At 45.2% G+C, this 23,669-nt stretch overlaps 1 protein-coding gene across 9 annotated transcripts in view; it reads left to right on the top strand.

The window, feature by feature from the left end:
- Nipped-A (Transcription-associated protein Nipped-A) overlaps positions 1-23,669 on the top strand; it is a 435,149-nt gene that overhangs the window by 198,906 nt on the left and 212,574 nt on the right. For all 9 annotated transcript variants that reach the window (XM_075682662.1, XM_075682661.1, XM_075682656.1 and 6 more), the window contains 2 exons: positions 6,033-6,101; positions 13,568-13,927. In XM_075682662.1, coding sequence (XP_075538777.1) covers positions 6,033-6,101; positions 13,568-13,927 — 429 coding nt within the window. The remainder of the gene's footprint in view (positions 1-6,032; positions 6,102-13,567; positions 13,928-23,669) is intronic.

The following is a 23,669-nucleotide window of genomic DNA, read 5'->3' as shown; positions in this document are numbered from 1 at the left end:
GCCATCGAAAAGGCCATCGCAGACCAAGGTCAAGAGTGACAGATTTCTGGCTGTACGTTTTAATGTTGGAACCATTGATGGCAGTGAGAAAAGCAGGGTGTCTGCCAACCGGGAAAACCATGAAAACCGGAAATTCTTAGGGAATTTGAATAGTCTGGAAATACTCGGGGAAAACTCAGGGAATTTGTGCTTCTATCAGGGAAAATTAGCTGTAATTTTATTGAAAGGGTACAAAAGTCATGTTAATGCTGGCTCCAGTAACAGAGGAGTCGCAACGAATCGTCACTGACGCCGTGTCAGCGGCACGAGGTATTGCCAGAGTAGTTAACGACCGAATTTTCCAGGTGCCCGATTTTTCGGACATGCCCGATAATTCGCACAGCTTTGTGGCACCACCACGTACTCCATATAGTCAATGTATATTTCCCTGACTGCAGGTCTGAAATGGCATTAATCAAAGCCACCACCGCCGCCATTTTGATTATCTCGCCGCCTCTAATTTGCAGTCACGCTTGCACGCAGATCCGCTGGCAGCCACCACCGCAGCAACGTTAGGCCTAGCTGCTCCTACATTCGCTATTAAGCTCCTTGCCGTGCAGTGCCACTTTTTCATTGAAAGAATTCACCGCTGATAGCAATGGCACCGACTCCGCCTTTGTAATCCTCGCGATTGGCTTTGAAGCTCGCAAAGCACAGTGGGTTGCATAATGCCAGTCTCCGAAAGTTAGCTTCGCCTCTCTACAGCAATGTTACACAGTGAAGCATAACAAATGTGTGAAGGAGCAATTGTCACGGAACACAGTATGTATTCCTTAATTATACACGGGTGCCTCTCTACAGCAGTGTTACACAGTGAAGCTTAACAAATTTGTGAAGGGGTCATGGAACACAGTATGTATTCCTTGATTATACACGTGTGCACCCCCGTCTCCTGTCACAGCAAGAGCACTTATATGCCTAATAAATGTACTGGCAGGCCTTATGAGCTTTTTTGGACGTGCCTGTGGCAATTTGAGCCCGTAAGGACAGTTAAAGACATGCATTCATTCTTTTCGAACTGCCCGATTTTTCGGATGTTTTTGCGGTCCCTAGGAAGTCCAAAAAATCGGATGTTGACTGTACAACTGACCAAGAGGATGCTTCAAATGGTCCATGGGGCGAACGCATGGGGAAAAGAGGATGAGAACAGAATGGGCCAACTCACTGAGGAATTAACGGGAAAGGAAGCATGCCGCCGCCTCTTTGAAGACGCTTGAGCTCAAAAAACAAAGTGTTGGCTGACGCCGAGATGCAGGTGTCCCTCATTCAAACCAAAATAAACTCTTTAAAGTAGTGAAACCCAACACTGAGAAGTTGTGTATGGGCTGAGATTATGTCGGGACAGTTGAGGTTAACTTTCCAGCTGCTGAGAGAGAATCTTAGTTGTGACAAAGTTCAGGCCTCATACCAATGAGCTTGATATCAGTTGATATAAATAGTTCCTATTCGAAAGTATATACTTCTCTATGCATTTCCTTTTCATTTGTATTTGAAAATGTTCGAATCAATTTGGAATGGGTTTTACCATTTTTTTCGCTTCCTTCTGTTTTCTTTTTGAATAAAGTATATATTACTCCTTACTATTTAACTGGATTAAATCATTTTCTTGTTTCAACATACTTACTAGAGATTGACAGCATCGGGCAACACGATGTCAGCCTGTCTTGACATAAAACAAAATTCTGGCTCATTCAGGGAATTTTGCAAAGGTGCTCAGGGAGAACCTGGAAAACTCGGGGAATTTGGAAATGTCAACTTGGTAGACACCCTAGAAAAGACATGTCATAGCGATGTCTTCTGCGGTCTTGAAAAGTAGGGGGAATGACACAACTTTCCGTACCAATGTCTACAAGAATGCGAACTTTCGTGACACGGTCGGTGACGTAGAAGAGACAGCTTGAGGTAGAGCCAGTTGCACTAGCCATCATCAGTGACTGGCCCGACTGTTTTCTGGAAAGTCGCAAAGCAGACAGCACTGCTGTGCACGAGTACCATATCTGGTGTGATACCAACAAATAAAGGGAGACGGAGGGTGTGACACGTTTTGGTCATGCAAGTGATGCCACTGCTGATGGTCATTCACCCGAAAGCATAATGCAACTGGTTAGTTGGCTTCTCTACTTGTGCTGCAAGGTGCGTGCTTGAATTGTTGGGTTCATCAAAGTGCTGCTGTAACTGGGTTTGTGTCGCAACAGGTGCATTACAACAGTCAACAGTGAATATCACAGGACTGAAAGAATTCATAATCTGGTCTGCCATCATCGCTAAGGTCTCAACAGATGTCGTAGTAGGTGAGGCACATAAAACCATGCATACCTGTTTTGGTATACACTGGAAGAAGAGCTCCTGAAGGATTTTCAAGTCTGCTGATGATGGACTAGTTCCCAGGAGTTGTGTCATGCGGCGAAGCAGCTCAGTTGGTTTTCTGTCACCAAGTTCCTCCGATGAGAGCAGCAGTTGAATCTATCGCGACTAAGAGTTGGTGGTGCGCCGTAGTAACTCCCCCTTAAGGGAGGAGGCTACCCTGGAGACCAAACTTCTATATTTTTTAAGATATGTGAGTGAAACTTTCAGGGTATCACACCACCAAACAATGCGGAATTGCAAAGCTTCATGAAGATGTGTTTATTAGTTCCAGAGTTATTGAGGTCTAAGTAGGTGCTTCATGTATATGCCTGAGGAAGAGCCTGGAGAAATGCCAGGACATCGTACGAAGCTGAAATTCACTGTGATGATCCCTTGATAGATATTCGAGGGGGTTACAAAGCCCTTTTCTTTAATTTCCCCTCCAAAAAATTTTAACACAACTTTGAATTTGATGTAGCCAGTAATGGCCACATTCATAAAAAATTAATTGCTTATTATAATTTATAACTGCACCAGCTTTAAAAAAAAGAAGCCTGTTACCCCCGGGAAAGTCATTCAGGAACAGAATAATAAAAAAAAAAAGACTGCATACAAATCTGAAGAGCGGTTCTTGAAATATCGCCTTCCCCAGCACCACTACTAGCGAAAAAATCAATTCCGAGAAAACAGGCCTTAAAGTTGAACACGTGTTTTTTTTATTAGAAAGCTCCTGCGGAGCTTCTAATTAGCTCTTGTGGCTCCAGGCACGCTTAATGTGTCGGATTTTCTACTGGCGACAGCCAACAGCATAGTTCCGCCGCTGAAAGCGTCTATGCAGTCTTCACTCGCTGCGGAAGATCGCAAGTTCGATGCTTGTACAAGTCGCATATCGCGCTTCCGTGCACCGAACATCTGCAGTGTCTTGGGCTTCGTTGCCGGCATCGCGTGCAGAAAAGAACTAGCGGAAAAAGAAAATCTGAGAAAATAATTTAAAAGATAGCGCAAGGCAATGAGCAGCTCACAAGCAGGCATCTGTTGAGGCGCATGGAGCAAGGGGCAACAACAATGCGAGAGCGGCGGGCGCAGCAACAAAGGGAGCAACCGCCGCCGTTACCCGCGCAGCAGCCAATGGCAAGTGCACTTTAGCCCGCAGAATTTGAACACGCTGCTCCGCCCAATCAATGCTCTGCATCGCATTGCGGGAAAATGCCAATAGCGCCTCAACTGCGCCGACAATGCCATATTGCAAGGCGGCAAAACGGAGACAAAGAATTCACGGTCAAAACGACACCAAGATCGCGCGAGCAGGCGGCATGGGCCGGGTATGGCACGCGCGCCAAGTTTCACTTCATTTTGGCATTTCCGCGAGTTTTGTGGGCTGCAGTGGCCTGAAAACTAGTGTTTTTTTTTTACTTTGTGGTTGAATTAGGTGCTGATAATTACAGAACAGATAGTTTATGTGACATATAACCCAAAAATATTGTTTTTTGAAAATCGACTTTTTGGCTATTTTTCGATTTTCGAAGGCCGCGTCGCCCCTTAAGGGTATTGTACTGATCATCGGGTGGAGTAGCTAGCAAAATGTCATGGACCAAAGCTGCAGTGGTCGGGTTAAGCGCGCTCATAACAATGTCATACTTGGCCGCCTGATATGCGGCTCGATGAAGGCGAAACTGCTCCTCAATGTGGACGAACCAGAGTTTACGGTCTGAGGGCCAGAAATCGGGAAATTTAGTGCGGTGACAGAAGACGTTCAGTTTTCTTTGTGACGTTGTTATTCGGCGGCCAGTTCCATGCCGTCGAAAAAGAACTTGGTAGACGTATACAGTTGTGATGTGGTATCGCTTCCGTGGTCACCACACGAAAAATTGCCATTTATTAGACAGATGACTGCATTGATGTCACGGCTGCCATCGTCGAGCCTATATGCCTGATGGCGCTAGTCCAGTCTCTTCTTCTTCCACTGCGGGGCTGTATGAGTGCTGTCCACTGCAATGGCTTGCACAGTGGATAAATTTTTTTAAAACAATGAGGTGAAAGGCATAATCTGCTATCACCTTAATGAGATGTGCAACTTTATCAGCTTCAGACATCCCTGGATCCACCTTGTGGCACAGAGTGAGTACGTCCTGGATGTACATGAGGTAGGACTCGGTGCGCATCTGGACATGTGATCGAGGCCTTCTTTGGCGGTGCGCTGACGTCTAACAGGCTTGCTAAACAAATCCTTGAGCTTCTGCTTGCAAATGTCGCAGCTGATAAGTTCCTCCTCGTGGGTCTGAAACCAGACATGTGCCACTCCCACTTGGTAAAATATCCAATTAGCTAGCATAATGGTCAGCTGCTCAGCTGCTTATACAGTTGAAGCCAATCTTCAAAATAGGTGTTGTCGGTGCTGAAAATGGCTCCTGGAACGATGGTAGGCGTGGGTGCTGATGTGCCCGAAGCATCCTTGCCTTGAGCTGGCATTGCAGATGTAGCCAAGGAGCACCCGCTGCATAGATCTCTTTCCCTTAAGCCCACGACCTTGAGCCCGCTGCTCTTGAGCCCACAATGAAAAGCCTTTGATTCTGTTCAACAAATTCTATTGACAAAAAGTATTTTTCGAGGCCATTGTATACTAGAACTTTATGTTATCTTTAATAAAATTAGACCATACTGCATATCTTGATGTCTATGTACCTAAGTTGCTTATAGCTTGCGATATTCTTGTTATCGAATGCTAAGATGCTTGCGAGCAATGCAGTACCACGTTTTCTTATAAAAATTTCTGTGTATTACATTTTTTTAATATTTTCTGTTATTCAATTCGATATTCGACTTTTTTTTTCTTGGTTCAATTATACATTTGATTCGAAATCTACTATTCGGTATTTGCACAGCCTTAGTATTCGGTTCAATGCGGATACCAAGAATGACGGAGGTGTTGCATTGTCAAGGAACAAAGAAAGCAAATGTGACTTGATAGTCAATTCATGATGCCCTTATCATTCAAGTGTACATTGCTCTTGTGCGAGTGTACTCTGTTGTGCAATGATCTACACGTTCATGGTCCCACATTTCATGAAACCTAATAAAGGCGCACACGACAAGGTTGACTATATCCTTCGTTGTGACCATCTCTGCCTTCTCTTCCTTCATTATGACCAATGCCAAGAACCATCGCAGGGTATGTGATGCACATGGATTCAGGCATGCAGAGCACCACTTGTGTAATGGTTGCTCACCTTCTCAGGAGCATATGTGTTGGATATGAAAAGGGGAAATATGGCTGACAGTTCAAGCTTCATACACTCAGAAATATTTCCTGCTTCTCATTACTTACAGTGTGTGACGATGTAGCACCATCATGGAATGAATGACAGTGCCGGCACAGTTTTCTATTGTTGATCGATACCTTTCACATCCTTCGTACCCCATTTTCACTTTCCCAGCTCTGTATAGCCAACTGGAGATACTCTCTGGTCAACCGCCCTGTCTTTACTTTTATCTCCCCTCACTCTGCCTTTCACTAGCGCTATCAACTTTCCAACGAGCCAAGGTTGAAACACTGTGGCACTCTGCTTGCAGTCTTTAGTCTTTTGTGTAGCTGCGAGAGGACAATGGCATGTCCTTCCTGTTAACCTGTGCATCTATTGTGATTCCAGGCACCCCTGCGAAAATTCCTGGAGAGGCACCCAGCCACTGCCCTGGAGCTTTTGCTTGCTGAGCCACAAGTGAGTTGTCACACTTTTTCTGTGAAGCATGCACAGTCGCGCACTTTCGTGCACCGTAAAACATAATAGGAGGTTTTTTTTTTTCCTGATTTTGGGATGTCACATTCGTTTACGGTAGAATAACCAAAGAGTTGAGGGAACACAGTGACCTGCATTTTCTCCGAACAACTCGGAAAGATTTTGTGCTTACCACTTTAACTTGAGCCACGCAGGCTTCGTGGCTATAAGATAATACTGCTGAGCACAAGGTTGCGTGTTCAACTCCTTGTCATAGAATCCATATTCCAACAGGGGCAAAATGCAAAACATGCTCGTGGACTTGGATTTATGTGGTGCTCAAAACCATACCTGGTCACCATTAATCAGGAGGTCCTCACTTTTATTTCCCTCATAAACTACTGTGCAGTTCTGCGAAATTAAGCTCCACAATTTTCAAGTTAACTGCAGTAGAACCTTTTTTCACATCTTTTGGAAAAAAAAAACAAAATATATTAGTTTAATAGGGAGAAAAAGCACTTGATTCTATTCAACAGAAATTCTATTGATAAGAAAATATTGCTATTGATGAAAAAATATATTCTAGTCCCTCACATACTGCAACTGAGTTGTAATCAATGCTGGCATTTTAATATGGTGTTTCCTTTAATAAGAGTAGACAGTGCTCAATATTTTGATTTCTATATATTACTGATAGCTTGCTAAATTCTTGTTATGCAATCCTGGGAGGCTTCCAAGCATGTGCAGTACTGTATTTGCTTAGTAAAAATTTTTTTGTAAGCTTAAATTTTGTGAAAATTTTTCTGATATTCAATATTCAATTCAATATTTAGCATTTTTTTTTTCTTGATTCGATTCAATATTCAATTCGAAATTTACTATTCGGTTTTCACACACCCCTAATATTAACTGATAAAAAAGTAGCATAGCTGTATTCTTAAGGACGTGCAAATATCAAAATTTCACTTTTGAAGCAAATTCCAATAATGCAAACCAAGTGCAAATCACATTGAATGTATTTTCAAGTGTGAATACTATTGGTTTTACAAAAATGCAATGTTTTTTTTCACCAATCAGAGATACAAAACTAAGAAAGGAAGTTTATTGCACAGGAAATAACGCATAAGAAAGTTGCGCTTTGTGGTGAACAAAATTCTCTAGTAAAAGTCCTTTGCTTGACAGTATCATAACTGTTATTTAATGTTGTCATAAAGGAAGAATAGCCCAAGTTACAGAATCCAGTTTGCCGTTTAAGCATCCTGGTGGTACTTAACTACTTTAGAAAGAAGGTCTAAAAACATAGCCAAGCTTGCTACCTGTTCATATTTGTAAAGTGGAAATCGTGTTTTTAGGCACTTAGCCATATTAGTAGCAGACACAAGAGGTTTCCACCTGGCGGCTGCTGTTGTCCAGATGCACGAAGAGGCAGCACAGTGCGGGTACTTGAGCTGATAGTGTCGGGCAGCCATAAGGATCAGTAGGGGCCGTATGATGTTGCCCATTTCTTACTTTTAATATGCTTCACTACGCGGCACATACGCTTTACCACAATGAAAGACAGTTTTAGAATATTGCTTGCAACCAAACGTAAATGCATCACTGCGCATGCTCCAAACGTTATTGGGTTTCTATGGTTTACATGCGCTATGATAAGCTACGTTATTTGGCGAGTTTAACATTTTAGTATAGTTTAGAGAGTTTTAGTATAGTGTAAGTGGCACCATGCTAAATGCTAAAATATAACGGGGCCCACACTGTGCATGCGCAGAACTCTATACAAGCTATTTGCATAGTGTGTGTGCCTCCGCTATTTTCGAAATTTAGCAGGGGCGCTAAATTTCGCTAAAGGGGGCGCTTCACCATGAGTTCTCATGATGGCTTCGCTCTCACTCTCGTTGATCGCCAGTAACTATTGAAATGAGCTTTCGCTTCCTCTAAACTCACCTGAGGCACTGATTAGAAACGCATAATACGTTCAATTTCTGAGATTGTTCTTTGATTCTGGCGTCCCTAGGCCTGATAAGAAGCATCCGCAAAGCAACAACAGAATCATGGAGTATCTCACTATATTACATAGAGGGAAAGGCGACGCTGCTGCGCTGACATATGCATTCGAATGCCAGTATATTGTGACTTCAGATTGGCATCGTTCTCAAAAAGCCCAGGGCACCTTAAAGACGTGCGTGGCAAGCACCGTTCCGTCTGTAACCATGATTCATTCTCTACTAAAACAGCACGTAAAAAGTTGTTTTAGCTTTATTATTACATAAAAACATGTTTAATTATGAGAATTTGCTATTGCATGTACAATTATATGGAGCATAAAAAGTAACAGCGGGCCGCTAAAGTTGGAGGACAGACCAGAAGATTTGTGCTGGCTTTAGAACAGTTCGTTGCATAGAGTTAATGTGGTTTGTCTTCTGTTTTTGCTTTTCTTCACTTGGTTATGCATTGTAGGTGAGTAAACTTCATTGGAAGATGTAATATGGGTGAATGAAAACCTTTTATGAAAATTTTACTTTTAGAATACATTATTTGTATAGCCATGTCCACGTTTTAGACGAAGCCTCTTACAACACCAGCCAACACAAGCCTCGGAGACACATAGCAGACACATACACAGTCATTCCTATGGCGGCACAGCGCGCATTAGGAAACTCCCATAGATGGTGGCACCAGATTTCCCTCTAGGTGTTATAGTGAGAAACTCGATGAACAGCATGGTTGCTAATGGATTGTCTTGGCTTGGATAGGTTTGTCGCAAGGCAACAGATGGCACCCTGTTGAACGTGTTCCTTATGTTTGCATTCCTGTACGTTAAACTAAAAGTCTTGAAGGAACACTTGTAAGGCAATAAACTTTATTGTATAACTTTATACTGTCTAAAAATGCCCCTTTGACTACTCTTAAAGGGGGCATGGCACGGTCACTCAACAATTTGTGGTTTCCCACGAAAAATTGTAGCAGAAGGTTTATTATGGCTGTACACGTATAAAAACTGGGCAGTAAAAGTGCATTTCTGTCAAAAATATAAGCTAGAATTCACTGGCTCTAAGCCCCACCCTCCGGTACCCACCGCCATATTGCCATGCCATGTGTGACGTCATGTGCTGCATAGAACCAAGCCATTGTCTGCTACAATATCGGCCACTGCGCTATGTGAGGGGGGGCATAGCTGCCGTTTCTTGCCGTATGTGCTCCAGATGTCGCGTGCCATGTCTCCGACACTGCCAACTTCGTGGGATGAAGCAAGTGAGGAATCTTTGAGCAGCACATACAACCATGGCATAGTGTACTCTGTGCATTTTGACTTCGACCTCATTGCTACCAGCTCAAGTGACGAAACGTGGCCTCCGAGATTTGCGCGCGCCGGCTGGCTTGCGCAAATGTCAGATGCCATGGACAACGACGGCGCAGTAAATGTGGTCAACATATATGGCAACATCGGTGTTGCACTAAATGCTGCTGATGCCTTTCTGCACTCTTGATATTTCATGCGTTTAGCACTGCTTAACCATCCATTCATGGGAGACGCTGTCTAATGTTACTTCGCACAATGCAAATTGTTATGCGCGTAGATTGTTTGCTGGCATGCATTTCTCTAGAATCCGTAGTCAACCAAACCAGTTCTTTTTGTTTTCCCCACTGTAGTTGCGTGCAGCATATGTAAACAAACGCCCGCGCACATGTGTCCGCGGCGCAAGGATTTGGTGAGGCTTACGCTTTGGCTGAACCTTCACTTGAACTTGCTTTATTGCACCCGATATCCATAAAAGAAATAGCAAGGCTAACGTTAGGCCGGGGCGTTGCCTGCCGGATGGGTCGGTGCACGAACACAGACGGCATCGTGTCTGACCACAGCCGCAGCTTTTTCACAGGTATCCCAAACTTGGCAAGCAGGCGCAAATCGTCATTGTAGCTGCCTGGCGTGAAGTGTTCCAAGCACAAAACAAAAGCGTCAGATAATCGCCAGTCCTTCCTGCCCGCATTAATCTTCCAAGCCTTAAGTTTGACCGGAGCCTTGGGGAATCTGAAGTACGATATTGAGCACTGCTTGCTCTGCTCGCTCTAGCACCCAACAGCGCTACATAGGCGCTGCGGTGGCATTGTTTCAGCCGCTACAAGTGGAAGAATTCCAATGGCAAACTGAACAAAGCAGAAGTTTCCCGCATGCGTGCACAGCTGACACACAGATTCTTCGCTGGAATATACAATATACACGCTCGCTCGGCAGGCATGGAGCCTGTGACGTCACGGCTCCGGAGCATGCCAGTGTTGCCCCACTGTTATGCCATTCAAGTGTAATATAAAAAATTCAATTAAAAATTATGTGCTGGCTCAAATGCACTAAAATTTTGACAATGTGTTCTTGAACGCACCAAGATTATCTCACACAATACAGATTATGATTGAAAATTGGGTGTCATGCTCCCTTTAACTGGATGGCGAGCCAGTCAGCTTTGGAGCTTTGACTACTCGCACCTAGATGACGTGGTAAAGTTTTCTGCTTTGCGGCACATCTTCGATTTATGCTATACGGAAACACTATCAACTAGCGTCCCGCAAAGGTTTAGCGGGCAGAACGCGCTGCGTGGGAATGGCAGCAGATACGAACTCGCGTAGGCAAACTTATTGCCACGTCTCGGTTAAGAGGAACTTGGTAATGCAAATTTGACGATTATTTTGCATGGAAAATGCCGCTCAATAGGCAGAATTTCGATGGTTATATCCGATATGCCGTGAATAACATATCACTATACAGTCGAACCTGGATATATCGAACCCGCATATTTCGAATTATTGGCTATATCGAACACACAGATTACCCCATTGAAACTACTATGTAAAAGTATAGGACAATTGCGTAGTATATCGAATTCCATTTTCGTCGGACATTCAATATATCGAACGCCGCGCCGCGCCCCTGGAAGGTGCGCTTTTCCCAAAGACATTCGTGTCCGGTCCTCAGGGGAAAGCATTTCCACAGAGTCAGTCAGCAGGCTCCTCCTCTGCGCATGCGCAGCCGTTGCCTAGCGACGGAGACGCAGAGCCTTTCCCCTGTTCTTGTGCCCCACCGGCGCGAGCTCTCTCGCGCCTCCTCTACCGCTGGCATGTGCATTGGGCAAGGCCATTGGAGCTCAGTGAAGAGAGTGCAGCGGCATGGAGACGCGGCGACGTTTCCAAGCCACGCTTCCTGGGAAAAGGGAGAGAGAGTGAGGGGTCGGCACGGTCGCTCGTGGGCCAGGGGAGACGAGAGCCAGAGAGGGCTCAAAAAACGAAGCACAACGAAGCAATAGTTGCGCCCACAGCGCCTTTGACGGCATATTCCGCCGATCTTTTTCCCCGCTCTCTTCTTTCTTTTCCCTTTGTCGTTCCTTCACAGCCCCGTTGACTGCCGCTCGAACAGGCTTCGCTTGGACTGCTCCATCTGCACATCGCACGTTTTGTTGTGCGTACCTGTGTTTCAACGTGCCCTGTGTAGCGTGTGTGATTGTGGTCATCTGGTGAGCTATGGCATCCGCGGACATAAAAAAGAGGAAGAATCTGGGCTTCCCAAGAAAGCTTGAAGTAATCCGGCATGTTGAGAATGGAGAAAAGAAGTCCTCCGTGGCAGACGCATTCGGCATTCCGCGGAGTACTTTAAGTATGTTGTTAAAAAACAAGCAGGACATCAAGCTTAAAGTAGGTGAGGAAAGTCGCTCAGGAGCGTGTCGTGTGCGCCCTGCTGCTTTTGACAAAGTGGAGAAGGCACTCTATACGTGGTTTCTTGAAATCCGAGCGAAAAATATTCCTGTGGATGGCCTGATTTTAATAAAACGGCCAAAGGGTTTGCTACGGCTCTTGGCGAAGAGAACTTTTGCGGTGGCACTGGATGGCTGCAGCGGCTTAAAAACTGCCACGGCATTGTAGGAAAGGCCATTTCAGGCGAAAGTGGGGCTGTCAGCAGCCAGGAGATGCAGCAGTGGCTTTTTGAGGAGTGGCCGAAGATCACTGAGAAGTTTTTGCCTTCAGAAATCTTCAATGCAGATGAAACTGGTCTCTTTTGGCAAAAGTTGCCGAATAAGACACTCGCTCTTCATGGAACCTCATGTCACGGCGGTAAAATGAGTAAAGTGCGTGTGTCGGTGCTGCTTGCAGCCAACATGGACGGCTCGTGCAAGCTACGGCCTTTCGTGATAGGGAAGAGCAAGTCACCGCGCTGCTTCAAGAACTGTAAACAGCTTCCTGTCCGCTACAGCTGTAATAGGAAGGCCTGGATGACACGTCAACTTTTTCTTGAATGGCTGCAGGCTTGGGACGCTGAGTTGGGCAAGTCGGGCCGCCGAGTTTGCCTTCTGGTAGACAACTGTTCAGCCCATCAAACGACTTGCAAGCTGTAGCACATCGAACTGAAGTTTCTCCCGCCGAACACCACAGCGAGACTGCAGCCCCTCGACCAGGGTATCATAAGGGCACTTGGACAGTCTCGAGAAGATTGAGACGGGTGTTTTAAGCTTCATTTCCCAGAGGCAAGAGCAGCCCAAAATTAGTGATTTTTCTTCCGTGAAATAAAGCGCTTTCATATTGTATGCACACGTTATGTGATTCGCGGCTGTTCCAATCGGCAAGCCACAATTTTTTATGATCACGAGTGCTTTTTTGGCCTATATCTGTATATGGAACTATTTTCTGCTCCCCATCGAATTCGATATATCCGGGTTCGACTGTATGTGGCTTTTTTTCTTATAGCCCTAATGCATAAGCTGATACTCTGAAGTCGGCTCATCGTCATAACCGATATATTGTTATATGTGGTATATAAGTGGACTACACAGTAGTAGAACCATCTTCTATATGATTCGCCGCATAACATGGCTGCTTTTGGGTTTTTGAATATTTCGAATCAAATACTAATATATTCGAATTGAATATTCAATATTTAGATTATTCGCACGCTACTAGTATTGGGTCATTTTTTGATTTCTCTATCCCAAATGTTGGAGCCAGGAAATTGTACGTAACGAGTACATATCGACAGGGTCCTACTGTATTATTGCGTTGTTTTTACATAAATGTTGTAAGATAAGTTATAGTCTGCCTCGTTTTATAGAAAAGTTGGCACGTTGGCTTGCCCAATTTGCCAAGAAAGAAACCAAGCACCATGAAATGGTCACATTGCTCTCAAAAAGCAAGCTGGTGCAAAGCCGTGGTCTGATTTTGTTGCTGCTGGCAACTGCAAGACCTGTCAGATCGGCCCATTTAGTTGCAGATCGGTGTCTTGTGAAGAAGTGAACAGGACAAGAGTCACCCGTATGTTTCATCTCCGCTGCTTCCCCTCCTACTCGATAACATATCCTTATCTCACATTTCTACTTTGATAGCTGATTAGGTAGACTTATGAGACTCACTTCGGGGCCAGACATAGCTGTGACATGAGGAAGTCAGTCATTCATTGACTCCTTGTTGCACCTTGATGCTTGTGCCTGCAGGTGCAGGATGAGCAGCTGAACCGTTTCCTTGAACATCTCCTGCGGGATGGCGCTACGTTCCGGGCGGCACTTCAGCGGAACACTGGCTGCATTGATAGGCTTGCACAACTGCTCGATGAGGGAGGTCCCGAGCTGCAGCGGCTTGCCGTGCGCCTTGTAGCCGCTGTGTCGCGCCGTGAGCCCCAGTTTCTGGCTGAGCGTCCTGCGCTGGTGGCACGGCTTCGAGCTGTCTGGGTTTCGGACAGCTTCCAGACTGCTGGCTCGGCTGGCCTGGCTCAGTGGCGCGAGCCCAAGTTGCTCTGCCGCTGCCTGCTGGGCGTGGTGCAGCAGCGGCCGCACGAGATCGAGCTCCTCTTCCAGGTGGGTGGCCTGCTGGTTTCTCCTTGATGCACTTGCAGAATGTGTAGTAGCTTTCTGCGTTTCCAAAATGCAGGTACTCGCCAGAACAGCTTAATGGCTACTGTGGCATTGTGCTACTGAGCTCGAAGTCCCGGTATTGATCCTGGCTGTGGTGGCCATATCTTGCTTGCGCACTTATATTTATGCTAGGTTTGTATACAGTCGCCGACCGATTTTCCGGACTCCAAAAATTCGGACATGCCCGACTATTCGGTCAGCTTCGCGGCACCGCCATTCCCCCCATAGACCATAATGTATAACAACTGCCGAAAGTTCAGACACTTTGCAACCTCTCGTCTGATTTTTCGGACACTCCTTGAGCCAACTCGATCGAGAGCATCATGCACCGACTATGACCGGCGCATAGTTCGACTTGCTGAACGCCATTTTTGTTGTGAACAGAGCCTCCGTGCTGCCCCATGAATTGGCGCTACTGGGAATCCCCGCTCATCATCATCGTTTCTGCCTGGTTCGATAGAGTGGCTCTACAGCAGTTCCAGTTTCAGCTTAGTAAGCCATGTCAAGACAATCCAGCAGCTGATTTGTTTCTTTGCGTACGACGCTGCGAGCAGGCTACATTTTTCGTTTGTGCGACTGGTGTCGGCACGGTGGTGTTTACCTTGTGTGCTGTGTCGAGGTTTCGGTGATCCAACGCGGCGTGTGGAAACATCGCGTCAAGTGTCTAATGGCGCCGACAGTGCCCGCGCAGACTTCGCTGGGGAATGCCGGCAAGCGGGTGCTGGGAGGCCTAAGATTTGTCGCCTTCCGATGTGCTCCCTACTGACGCGGAAAATGCTCTGCCGAGGCCTGCGCAGTGGTTGCATTGCGATTCCGGACACCGTCTCATTTGACAGTTTCACAGGTGCTGACACTGCTGTACTGACATGCGCAGAACTCGACGATGGCGAGATCATTCGTCAGGTTTCTGCTGCACCGCCGGACGATGACTCCGAGTCGGAAGATGACGCACGATGTGCTAAACTGCCGCCGCATGCGGAGCGTGCACAAACAGTGACTGTGCTTTCAGCCACCTATAGTGACCGTACGACCCTCTCCGAGATTCAGGCTTATCTGACTGCGCGTAAACAGAACAGCATGCAACGGCGCATTCACGATTTCTTTATGCATACTGCTGAGCCTGAATAAGTGCGTGGAAATAAAGGATTTCATTTTTTTTTCTTCATCTGCTTTTTCGGACACCTGTTTATTCGGACATTTCCACAGTCCTTGTGAGGTCCGAATAAACGGCCGGCAACTGTACTTATATTTAGGTGCAAGTTAAAGAACCTCAGCCAGTCAAAATTGATTTGGAGTCCCCCATTAATGCCATGCCTCACAATCACATTTTGGTTCTGGTGTAAAAAACTGCAGAATTTAAATCTTTTTTCTATGTTTCAACATTTTGTGTCTTGCGTCGCATGTATGCGGGGCTTCTGTAGCAGAGCAAGTGTGGTACGCAGTTCTTTTACTTAAATTCAATGTGAGGTGGTGGTTCGGTTGGCTTAGAGTTTAGCGATATCGTGTCCCTATCAGTTGCTCTTTGTTTTAAAAGTGTGTGCCTTGAAGGACATTAATCTTGGAGGATCACTTTTGGGATACTTTAACGAGATTTCGCTTGACTTTGCTAGATGCATCAACACCTATGAGCATAGCATTCTTGGTGTAGGGGCGAGCATAAAAAACAACTTACTGATTGGTGGGTGGCAAGCATCCAATGATGACTTGCCACGTACTGGCCAGTGACGAGTTTTATCGCAGTACTACTGCTTAGGATGCTAAGCTTAAACAGCACCAGTTTGTCAGAGTCAAGTTAGGTTGTACAGTCGAACCCGACTATATCGAACCCGATTACATCGAATTATTCTATATATCGAACAATTTCTAGACACGATATAGTTACAATGAGTATATATCGCAAAAATTACGCTTACATCGAACAAAAATAGCAGCGACACCCGATATATCGAGCGTCAAGCGGCGGAAAGTGCCCCCGGAAGTCGGCTTTCCCTCGCGGTGGCGGAGAAAACCCGGCTGCGCGGCTCCATCCAACCGCTCTCCCTACCGTGACTGCGCCCGACCGCGCTGCCTCGGACAAGCCGTCGGCACCCCCCCTGCAAAAAATGATCCTGGCCCGCCCACAGCGCTTGCTCAGACAGCCAGTCAGATGCTCTTGTGCCCTCGTCATGCAAGATGGCGAAAGTGCGACTTGTCTCGCTGTTTTTGCGTGAGCCTTGTAGGCCTTCTCTCGCAGTGTTGCCGTGATGAAGCGAAAGAATTTGCCTTTCGTCGTGAAGCTAGCAATCATAAATCGTGTCGAACGCGGTGAGAAGTCGGATGTCCCCGCAGAGCACAAGATTCCGAGGAGCACTCTCGGCACGATCTTGAAGAATAAGGGGAGATTAGAGCTAAAGCGACCAAACTCGCGACCGGTGCCCGTGGCGCCCGACCCGTACGCACGGCCGTGTACGAGTGGTTAATCTGAAATTGCTTAAGCCGTGCCGACTTCCGCGTGCTCGGTGATGACCGTAAATTTTGATGAATGCGACGAAGCCGTTGCCAGTGTTGCCGAAGTTTGGAGCGAACTGTCAGAATTTCCGGAAGCTGTTGACGAATCAACGGTGGATGAGTTTGTGAGCACAAATGATGTGTCGCGACCACGGGAGAGCCCGAAAACGAAGACTACATTGCCAACATCGTACCGAGCACAGGTGAAAGTGGGCACAATGAGGAAAGCAACGACGGTCCTTGGCCCACATCCTCCGAAGTGATTGGTGCGCTCGCACTAGTCCGGTGCTTCTGCGCGAATGCGGAAAGTTGCGGCCTCAGCTGCTCCGACTCCTTAATGTGAAAAAGTGCGTGCGTTGCAGGCAGTGAAATTGCCAAAGCAGAAAAAAATGCAGGACTATTGTGCGAAACTAAGCTAGTTTAATCAATAAAGTGATTTTATAAATGGTATGTGCTTTTATGACATCCAATTATTTAGCAGGCTTATATCGAATTATGCTCTATATCGAACTGATAGGTGTTTTTTTGCGAGTTCGATATAGCGGGGTTCGACTGTATTAAGACTGGCTTTCACGAGAGCTATTATAGACAATACAGTAAAGTCATGTTGATTCGAACTTCAAGGGGACTGGAAATTTGTTTAAATAAAATGGAGTTCGAACTATGGAAAGCCCCCTAAATATACCAGCCTATCAGCTGTGCATTACAGTGCATGAAACCAAAACCGTTACCAAGCTCGCATTAAAAAAGTCTTAGCTTTCCAAGGTTCCGTATGAAGTCCATTTCTGATAACATTGAGCTTTGCATGCCATTTGCTGTGAGTGCAAGGGAAAACGTGTGAAGGTGAGCTGACAAGGATGTTGGCTTGATGTGCACCATCCTCCCGCGCACCCATTGTTGGAGATGACATGATGGAGCGCAGGGCGATGACATCAAGCGTGCGCTAAGAGAGAGGAGTAGAGGGAGTAGGTGAGTATGCGGTGATGTGATCAAGCGTGTGCTGGGGACTCCTTCCGATTCCTCTTTAAGCTGGATGGGAAAGGAGGGCACGCCGCTCTGCTTGCTCCAGTTGGGTCTCGGTCCTCGTGTGTCTTTCGTCGTCATTTTCACAGCACGCAACGTTACCGTAGCTAGTGATGCATCGAGCCTTCACCTTTGGCCTGAGTTTGCCCAAAAAGTGGTCCACGAGAGTAAGAGATTTTGTTTGAAATACCATTTATTTTTTCGTATAGCCCGCCACCACGTATAATCCGCACCCTCGGTTACAACTCGCAAAGAAAAAAGAAATTATGCGTTTAAACCTCAAAAATAACTACATAATATTAAAAATCTTTGCAAAAACAGTCTCCATTTGCAGATGCATGACTCATCCACATCGTGTATCTTCGGCCAGTGGCACTGAATGCAAAATGGTGACCCATAATAAAGAAAAGACTTGATGACCACGAAGAAAAGGAGGAGGGTGCTTCAACATCTAGGGGTGGAGAGAGGGTGCAGTTTCCTAGGAGATAATGAAGCTTTAAATGGTGGAGAACCTTGCTTTGAGGTGTGGCTTGACGGAAGTGCATGCCACGCTGCTGCGCAAAAATGTGTTAACTGCTGCGCGATATACAGAGTTTGAATTCGCTGGAGTTTTTCTGTTCAAGTGCACAGGACTTTTCCAGGACCAACAGAGCTGTTCAAATTTTCCGGATTTCACTGTAGAACACTGGGATGACATTGCACAAAAAAGGAAAATCGACACAAGCACTCTTTTGTGTCCATTCTAATCCTTGTCAGGGTGTCTACCAACCGGGAAAACCGGGAATTCTCAGGGAATTTGAATAGTCTGGAAATACTCAGGGAAAACTCTGGGAATTTTTGCTTCTATCAGGGAAAATTAGCTGTACTTTTATTGAAAGGGAACTAAAGTCGTAATGCTGGCTCCAGTAACAGCCGAATTGCAACGAACTGTGCTTGACGCCGTGTCATCGGCACAAGGTATTGCCAGACTCGTTAACGACCGATTTTCCAGAAGCCCAATTTTTTTAGACATACCCGATAATTCGCGCAGTTTCGCGGCACCACCACATACGCCATAGAGTCAGTGTATATTGCCCTGACTGCAGGTCTTATATGGAATTAAGCAAAGCCACCACCGCCGTCATTTCAATGGTCTCGCCGCCTCGAACCGGTGCTGTCGTACGCCGATCCGCTGGCAGCCGTAGCCACCACCACAGCAGCGTTAGGCCTAGCTGTTTCTACATTCCCTATTAAGCTTCTTGCCGTGCGGTACCGTGTTTTTCATTGAAATAATTCGCCGCTGTCAGCAATGGCACCGACTCCGCCTTTGTAATCCTGGAGATTGGCTTCGAAGCTCGCAGAGCACAGCGCGTTGCGTAATGTCAGTCTCTGAAAGTTAGCTTCGCCTCAGCAGAGCATTGTTACGCAGTGAAGCATAATAAGCGAGGGAAGGGGCATTTGTCACGGGACACGGTAGGTATTCCTTAATTAAATTATGGGGTTTTACGTGCCAAAACCACTTTCTGATGATGAGGCACGCCGTAGTGGAGGACTCCGGAAATTTCGACCACCTGGGGTTCTTTAACGTGCACCTAAATCTAAGCACACGGGTGTTTTCGCATTTCGCCCCCATCGAAATGTGGCCGCCGTGGCCGGCATTCGATCCCGCGACCTGGGGCTCAGCAGCCCAACACCATAGCCACTGAGCAACCATGGCGGGTATTCCTTAATTATACACAGGTGCACCCCCGTCTCCTGTCACAATACGAGCACTTATATGCCTAATAAGTGTACTGGCAGGCCTTATGAGCTTTTTCGAACGTGCCTGTGGTAATTTGAGCCCTTAACTCTTTCGTTACCGCGAGAAAATGGTAGCTTTTTATAGGTTTCGAAAAAAAATATTTACCACTACAAATAATATTCCAGCAACATAGCGTGTTGTGCATAATGAAATTTTCTTTCCAAAAACATACGTTGCCAAACAAAAATTTTTTAGGTAAAACGAACATTCTAGAAAGCACAATTTTTGCTGCCAGTTGATAAAGACAATCAAGAAACGATATCTGCTAAAACATGAATATCAAAGGAAATTCCGAATATACATTTCAAAGATAAATAACCGAGGAATAATGTCTAAAAAAAATAAATGCTCAGTACATCGCCATTCTTCGGATATAAAAAAAGAAACTAAAACCAGTTTATCGCTCAAGGCATGCGGGGAAGCAGTTTCTGGTTTTTGTGAAGCATAGGAGCACTCCTCATTTTCCCCACGAAATGTCTGGTATTTGTTCATCTTTGCGGTCCTCGTAACACATTTTGCAGTTCCGTCTTTTTGGCATCTTCCGAGGATGGCCCGATGAGGAGTCCAGGCAACGCACTTCACCAGTTCGTCTAGAGTCATGCACCTCTTTCAGGACCAATTGCTCTCAGCTTAGATGGGCAACTACAAGATTATGCATCCAAGCATATATGTTTGCATTTTTTGCAGATTGTCTGTATCACTTCTGCGGAGAAGAGTAGAAATAAATCCCCCGCCGTTGCAAACTGTCTTGCACTGATCTGCAGTGCTCGGTCGAGATGTGCTACGGGTGGTCATCTTGGCGCGAATGGAAGTTTCTTTGCTGCCGACGGCAGCACATCATAACGAAGCAAAGTATACACCCTGAAGATAATCAGGAGAGCTCTCAGGTCGTCCATGAAGACTGGCAGATAAGTGCGCACAAGGAAGAAGACTGCTCAAGGCCATAACGAAAACTCACTGGTGAACAGTTGCGGATGTTCCATGCTGACTGAAAACATTGTCGCTGTCAGAGCTTGAATCTGCTTTTCTGTCATCTTCGGAATCATAACTCGAGTCCTCATCACTAAATGGAAGTGCGGGTGCAACATAGTTTCGAGCATGACGCTTTTCTCGCGACCAAGCCGCGCGGGATGATGCCGTGGGAGCCATTTTCAATAACTGCGCAGTGACACCGGCAGCGCCCCTTGCTTGAATTTTACGAGAGGAGCGAAACCGATACTCTTGGAAACTGGTTCAAAATGCCAGGTCCACATGCTAGACATGCGGTAGACCTTCAGAAATACACTTTAGTGGAATAAAACAACTCGAACTCCAAACCAAAGCTCATTAGTGAACAGCTGGCGTCATTTTTGGTTAATTATCACTGCTAAGCATTGTCAGACGGCAAATCCAGCGATATAATTTAATTCTTCACTTACTGGGAGTCATTTGATTACAAAAGTTTGATGCTAGTGCAGTATAATCGCGAGCGACATGATTTTTTCTGAAGCGTGGCATGTGACGGCCACACCTCTTTTCGCTACAACATACGCGCATTCGTTCGCAAAAAGGTCCATCTAAAAGCACAACATCACCGGAGCGTGAAAATTTTAACTGATTCTGCAAGTTCAGTGCCTGTACTAACTACTGGATGGCCTTAACTGGATAAAACGGCTCCAACATGTCGAAATCGGCGATCTTATGTGTTGATCACCGGGGATCGATTTTAATATGCGTGGTAACAATAGAGTTAAAGACAGGCATTCATTTTTTTTTTCGGACTGCCTGATTTTTCGGATGTTTTCACAGCCCCTAGGGAGTCTGAAAAAATCGAGCATTGGCTGTACAACTGACGAAGAGGATGCTTCAAATGATCCATGGGGCGAACGCGTGATGGAAGGAGGATGAGGACAGAAAGGACCAATGCACTGAATAATTGAAATGAAGCATGCCACCGCTTCTTTGAAGGAGCTTGAGCTCAAGAAAACAAAGTGTTGGCTGACGCCGAGATGCAGCTGTCCCTCATCCAAGCCAAATTAAACCCTTTAAAGCAGTGAAACTCAATACTGAGATATTGTGTACGGGCTGAGAGTATGTCAGGACAGTTGAGTTCCCAGGTGCTGAGAGAGAATCTTAGTTGTGACAAAGTTCAGGCCTCCTGCCGATGAGCTTGCTATCAGTTGATAGAAATAGCTCATATTCAAAAATATTCGCTTCTGTATGCATGTCCTTTTCATTCGTATTTGAAAATGTTAGACTTGATTCGGAATGGGTTTTACCATTTTTTCCGCTGTGCATTTTACTACCACCTTCTTTCTGTTCTCTTTTTCAATAAAATAGATGTTACTGCTTACTATTCAAATAGGATTAAATTATCCTTTTTTTTGTGTCAGCATGCTTACTAGAGAGTGACAGCATCGGGCAACATGGTGTCAGCCCGTCTTGACATAAAACAAAGTTCTGGTTCATTCAGGCAATTTTGCAAACGTGCTCAGGGAAAACCTGGAAAACTCAGGGAATTTGGAAATGTCAACTTGGTAGACGCCCTGCTTGTGTTCTGACATCCAAATGTATATATTTCTTGGTAATGAAATTATCTAGCCCAGTTGTTTAGGCATGTAATTATAATGATTTTGAGTTCAAAGCGAATAGGGATTTGGGATGAATATTTTCATATAGAGTAGCTGTTGTGCAGAGGTGTGGCTGCAATCTTGTATGTATAGGAACTACTGCATGTTGGAATTACTTGTTCTGTGGAAGAAAGAGATATTTTAGCCCAGTAGAACTTGTTAACGAAATGTCAAAGATACAAAAAGGTTAATTAACAGCAAAGCATCATGCAACTGCGTTTTTACACATAAGAAGTTAATGAGAAAAAAATGCACAAATAAAAAATTAGGCTATTGCCATGACTAGGGGAAATGTAAGCAAAGATAGGGCCCTACCGATGCTTTATTCTGATTAAACAATTAAGCTATACTTATTAGAGGTTTCACTATTTGTACTGTGACCGAAGACTGCTCATGCACATGTGTTTAAGGAACACATACTTCACCGCAATACAGTGCAACTTTTCACTTTTGGTATGCTTCACAGAACGAAAGATGTGCTTCGCCATATAACACAACTGTACTAGGGTGATGCTGAGTATAGGGAACCGGTGATCACACTTTGAAAAAGTCTAATTCAATTATTTTTCATAGGGAATATCGAATAGTACAATATTCAAAACTACTATTAGAAAATTCTAATGTTTGCATGACTCTGCCAATTATCTATTAATGAAGTTGAGGGTCATTCTCGAAGTTCTGCTTCGCTGCTTGGTCAGTGCAGCATTGTCTTAGCTTCATCCTGTGTGTTCTTTTTGTTGTTGCTGCTGCTTTGTTTTTACCGCGTTACTTTCTGTTTTTTTTACTGCAAGAAAAGGGTCGTATTTTTTATAGGTGTCAGAAAAAAAATTTCGCCAATACAAATAATATTCCAGCATATCATAGGGTACATAATGAAATGCTCTTTCCAAGAAGATTCGTTGCAAAACAAAACGTTCTTTAGTTAACATAAGAATTATAGAAAGCTCCATTTTTTTCAGCCAGTTGATAAAAACAACAATAAAAGAACAAAGCTACAAAAACATTAATATCGAAGGAAATTCAGAATATGCACGTCAAATATAAATGACACAGGGACAGTGTTTAAGAAAATAAATGCTCAATACACTGCCTTTCCTCAGATACAAAAAGGAAACTAAGACCAGGAACTGCTTCATCGCTCATGTCATGTGGTGAAGCTGTTCCTGGTTCTTTATTCTAAAGCATAGGTGCACTTCGCACTTTGCCCAGAAAAATGTTCTTTTTTTTCAACTTTGCGGTCCTCGTAACACAGTTTGCAGTTTTGTCTTTTCGGCGTCTTCTGGGGATGGGGTCCAGTGAGAAGTCCAGTGAACCTACTTCACCAGTTCGTTTGGAGTCGTGAACCTTTTTCCAGGACTGATCTCTCAGCATAGCTGGGCAACTGCACAATTATGCATCCAAGCATATCTGTTTGCATTTTTTCAGATGGTCTTTAATCACCTCTGAAGAAGTAAAGAAAGAAATCCCATGCCAATGTAAAGTGTCTTGCGCTGCTCCATAGTGCTGGGCGAGATGTGCTACGGGCCACGTGAATGGAAGTTTTTTTGCTTTCCAATGGCAGCATATCATGACCAAGCAAAATGTGCACCCTGAAGATAATCAGTTGAGCTCTGAGGTCATGAAAAAAGATGGAAAGATAAGTGCGCACAAGGAAAGAGACCACTCAAGGCTGTAAACGAAACTCACCGGTGAACAGCTGTGGATGTCCCAGGCTAACTCAAAACATTATCGTCAGAGCTTGAGTCTGGTTTGCTGTCATCTTTGGAATTGTAACTCGAGTCCTCAT

This window comes from Dermacentor variabilis, chromosome 2 (genome assembly GCF_050947875.1).
Source record: "Dermacentor variabilis isolate Ectoservices chromosome 2, ASM5094787v1, whole genome shotgun sequence".
Taxonomy (NCBI): Eukaryota; Metazoa; Arthropoda; class Arachnida; order Ixodida; family Ixodidae; genus Dermacentor; species Dermacentor variabilis.
Note: the sequence above shows the minus strand (reverse complement) of the source record. Positions and strands in the feature narration are given on the sequence as shown.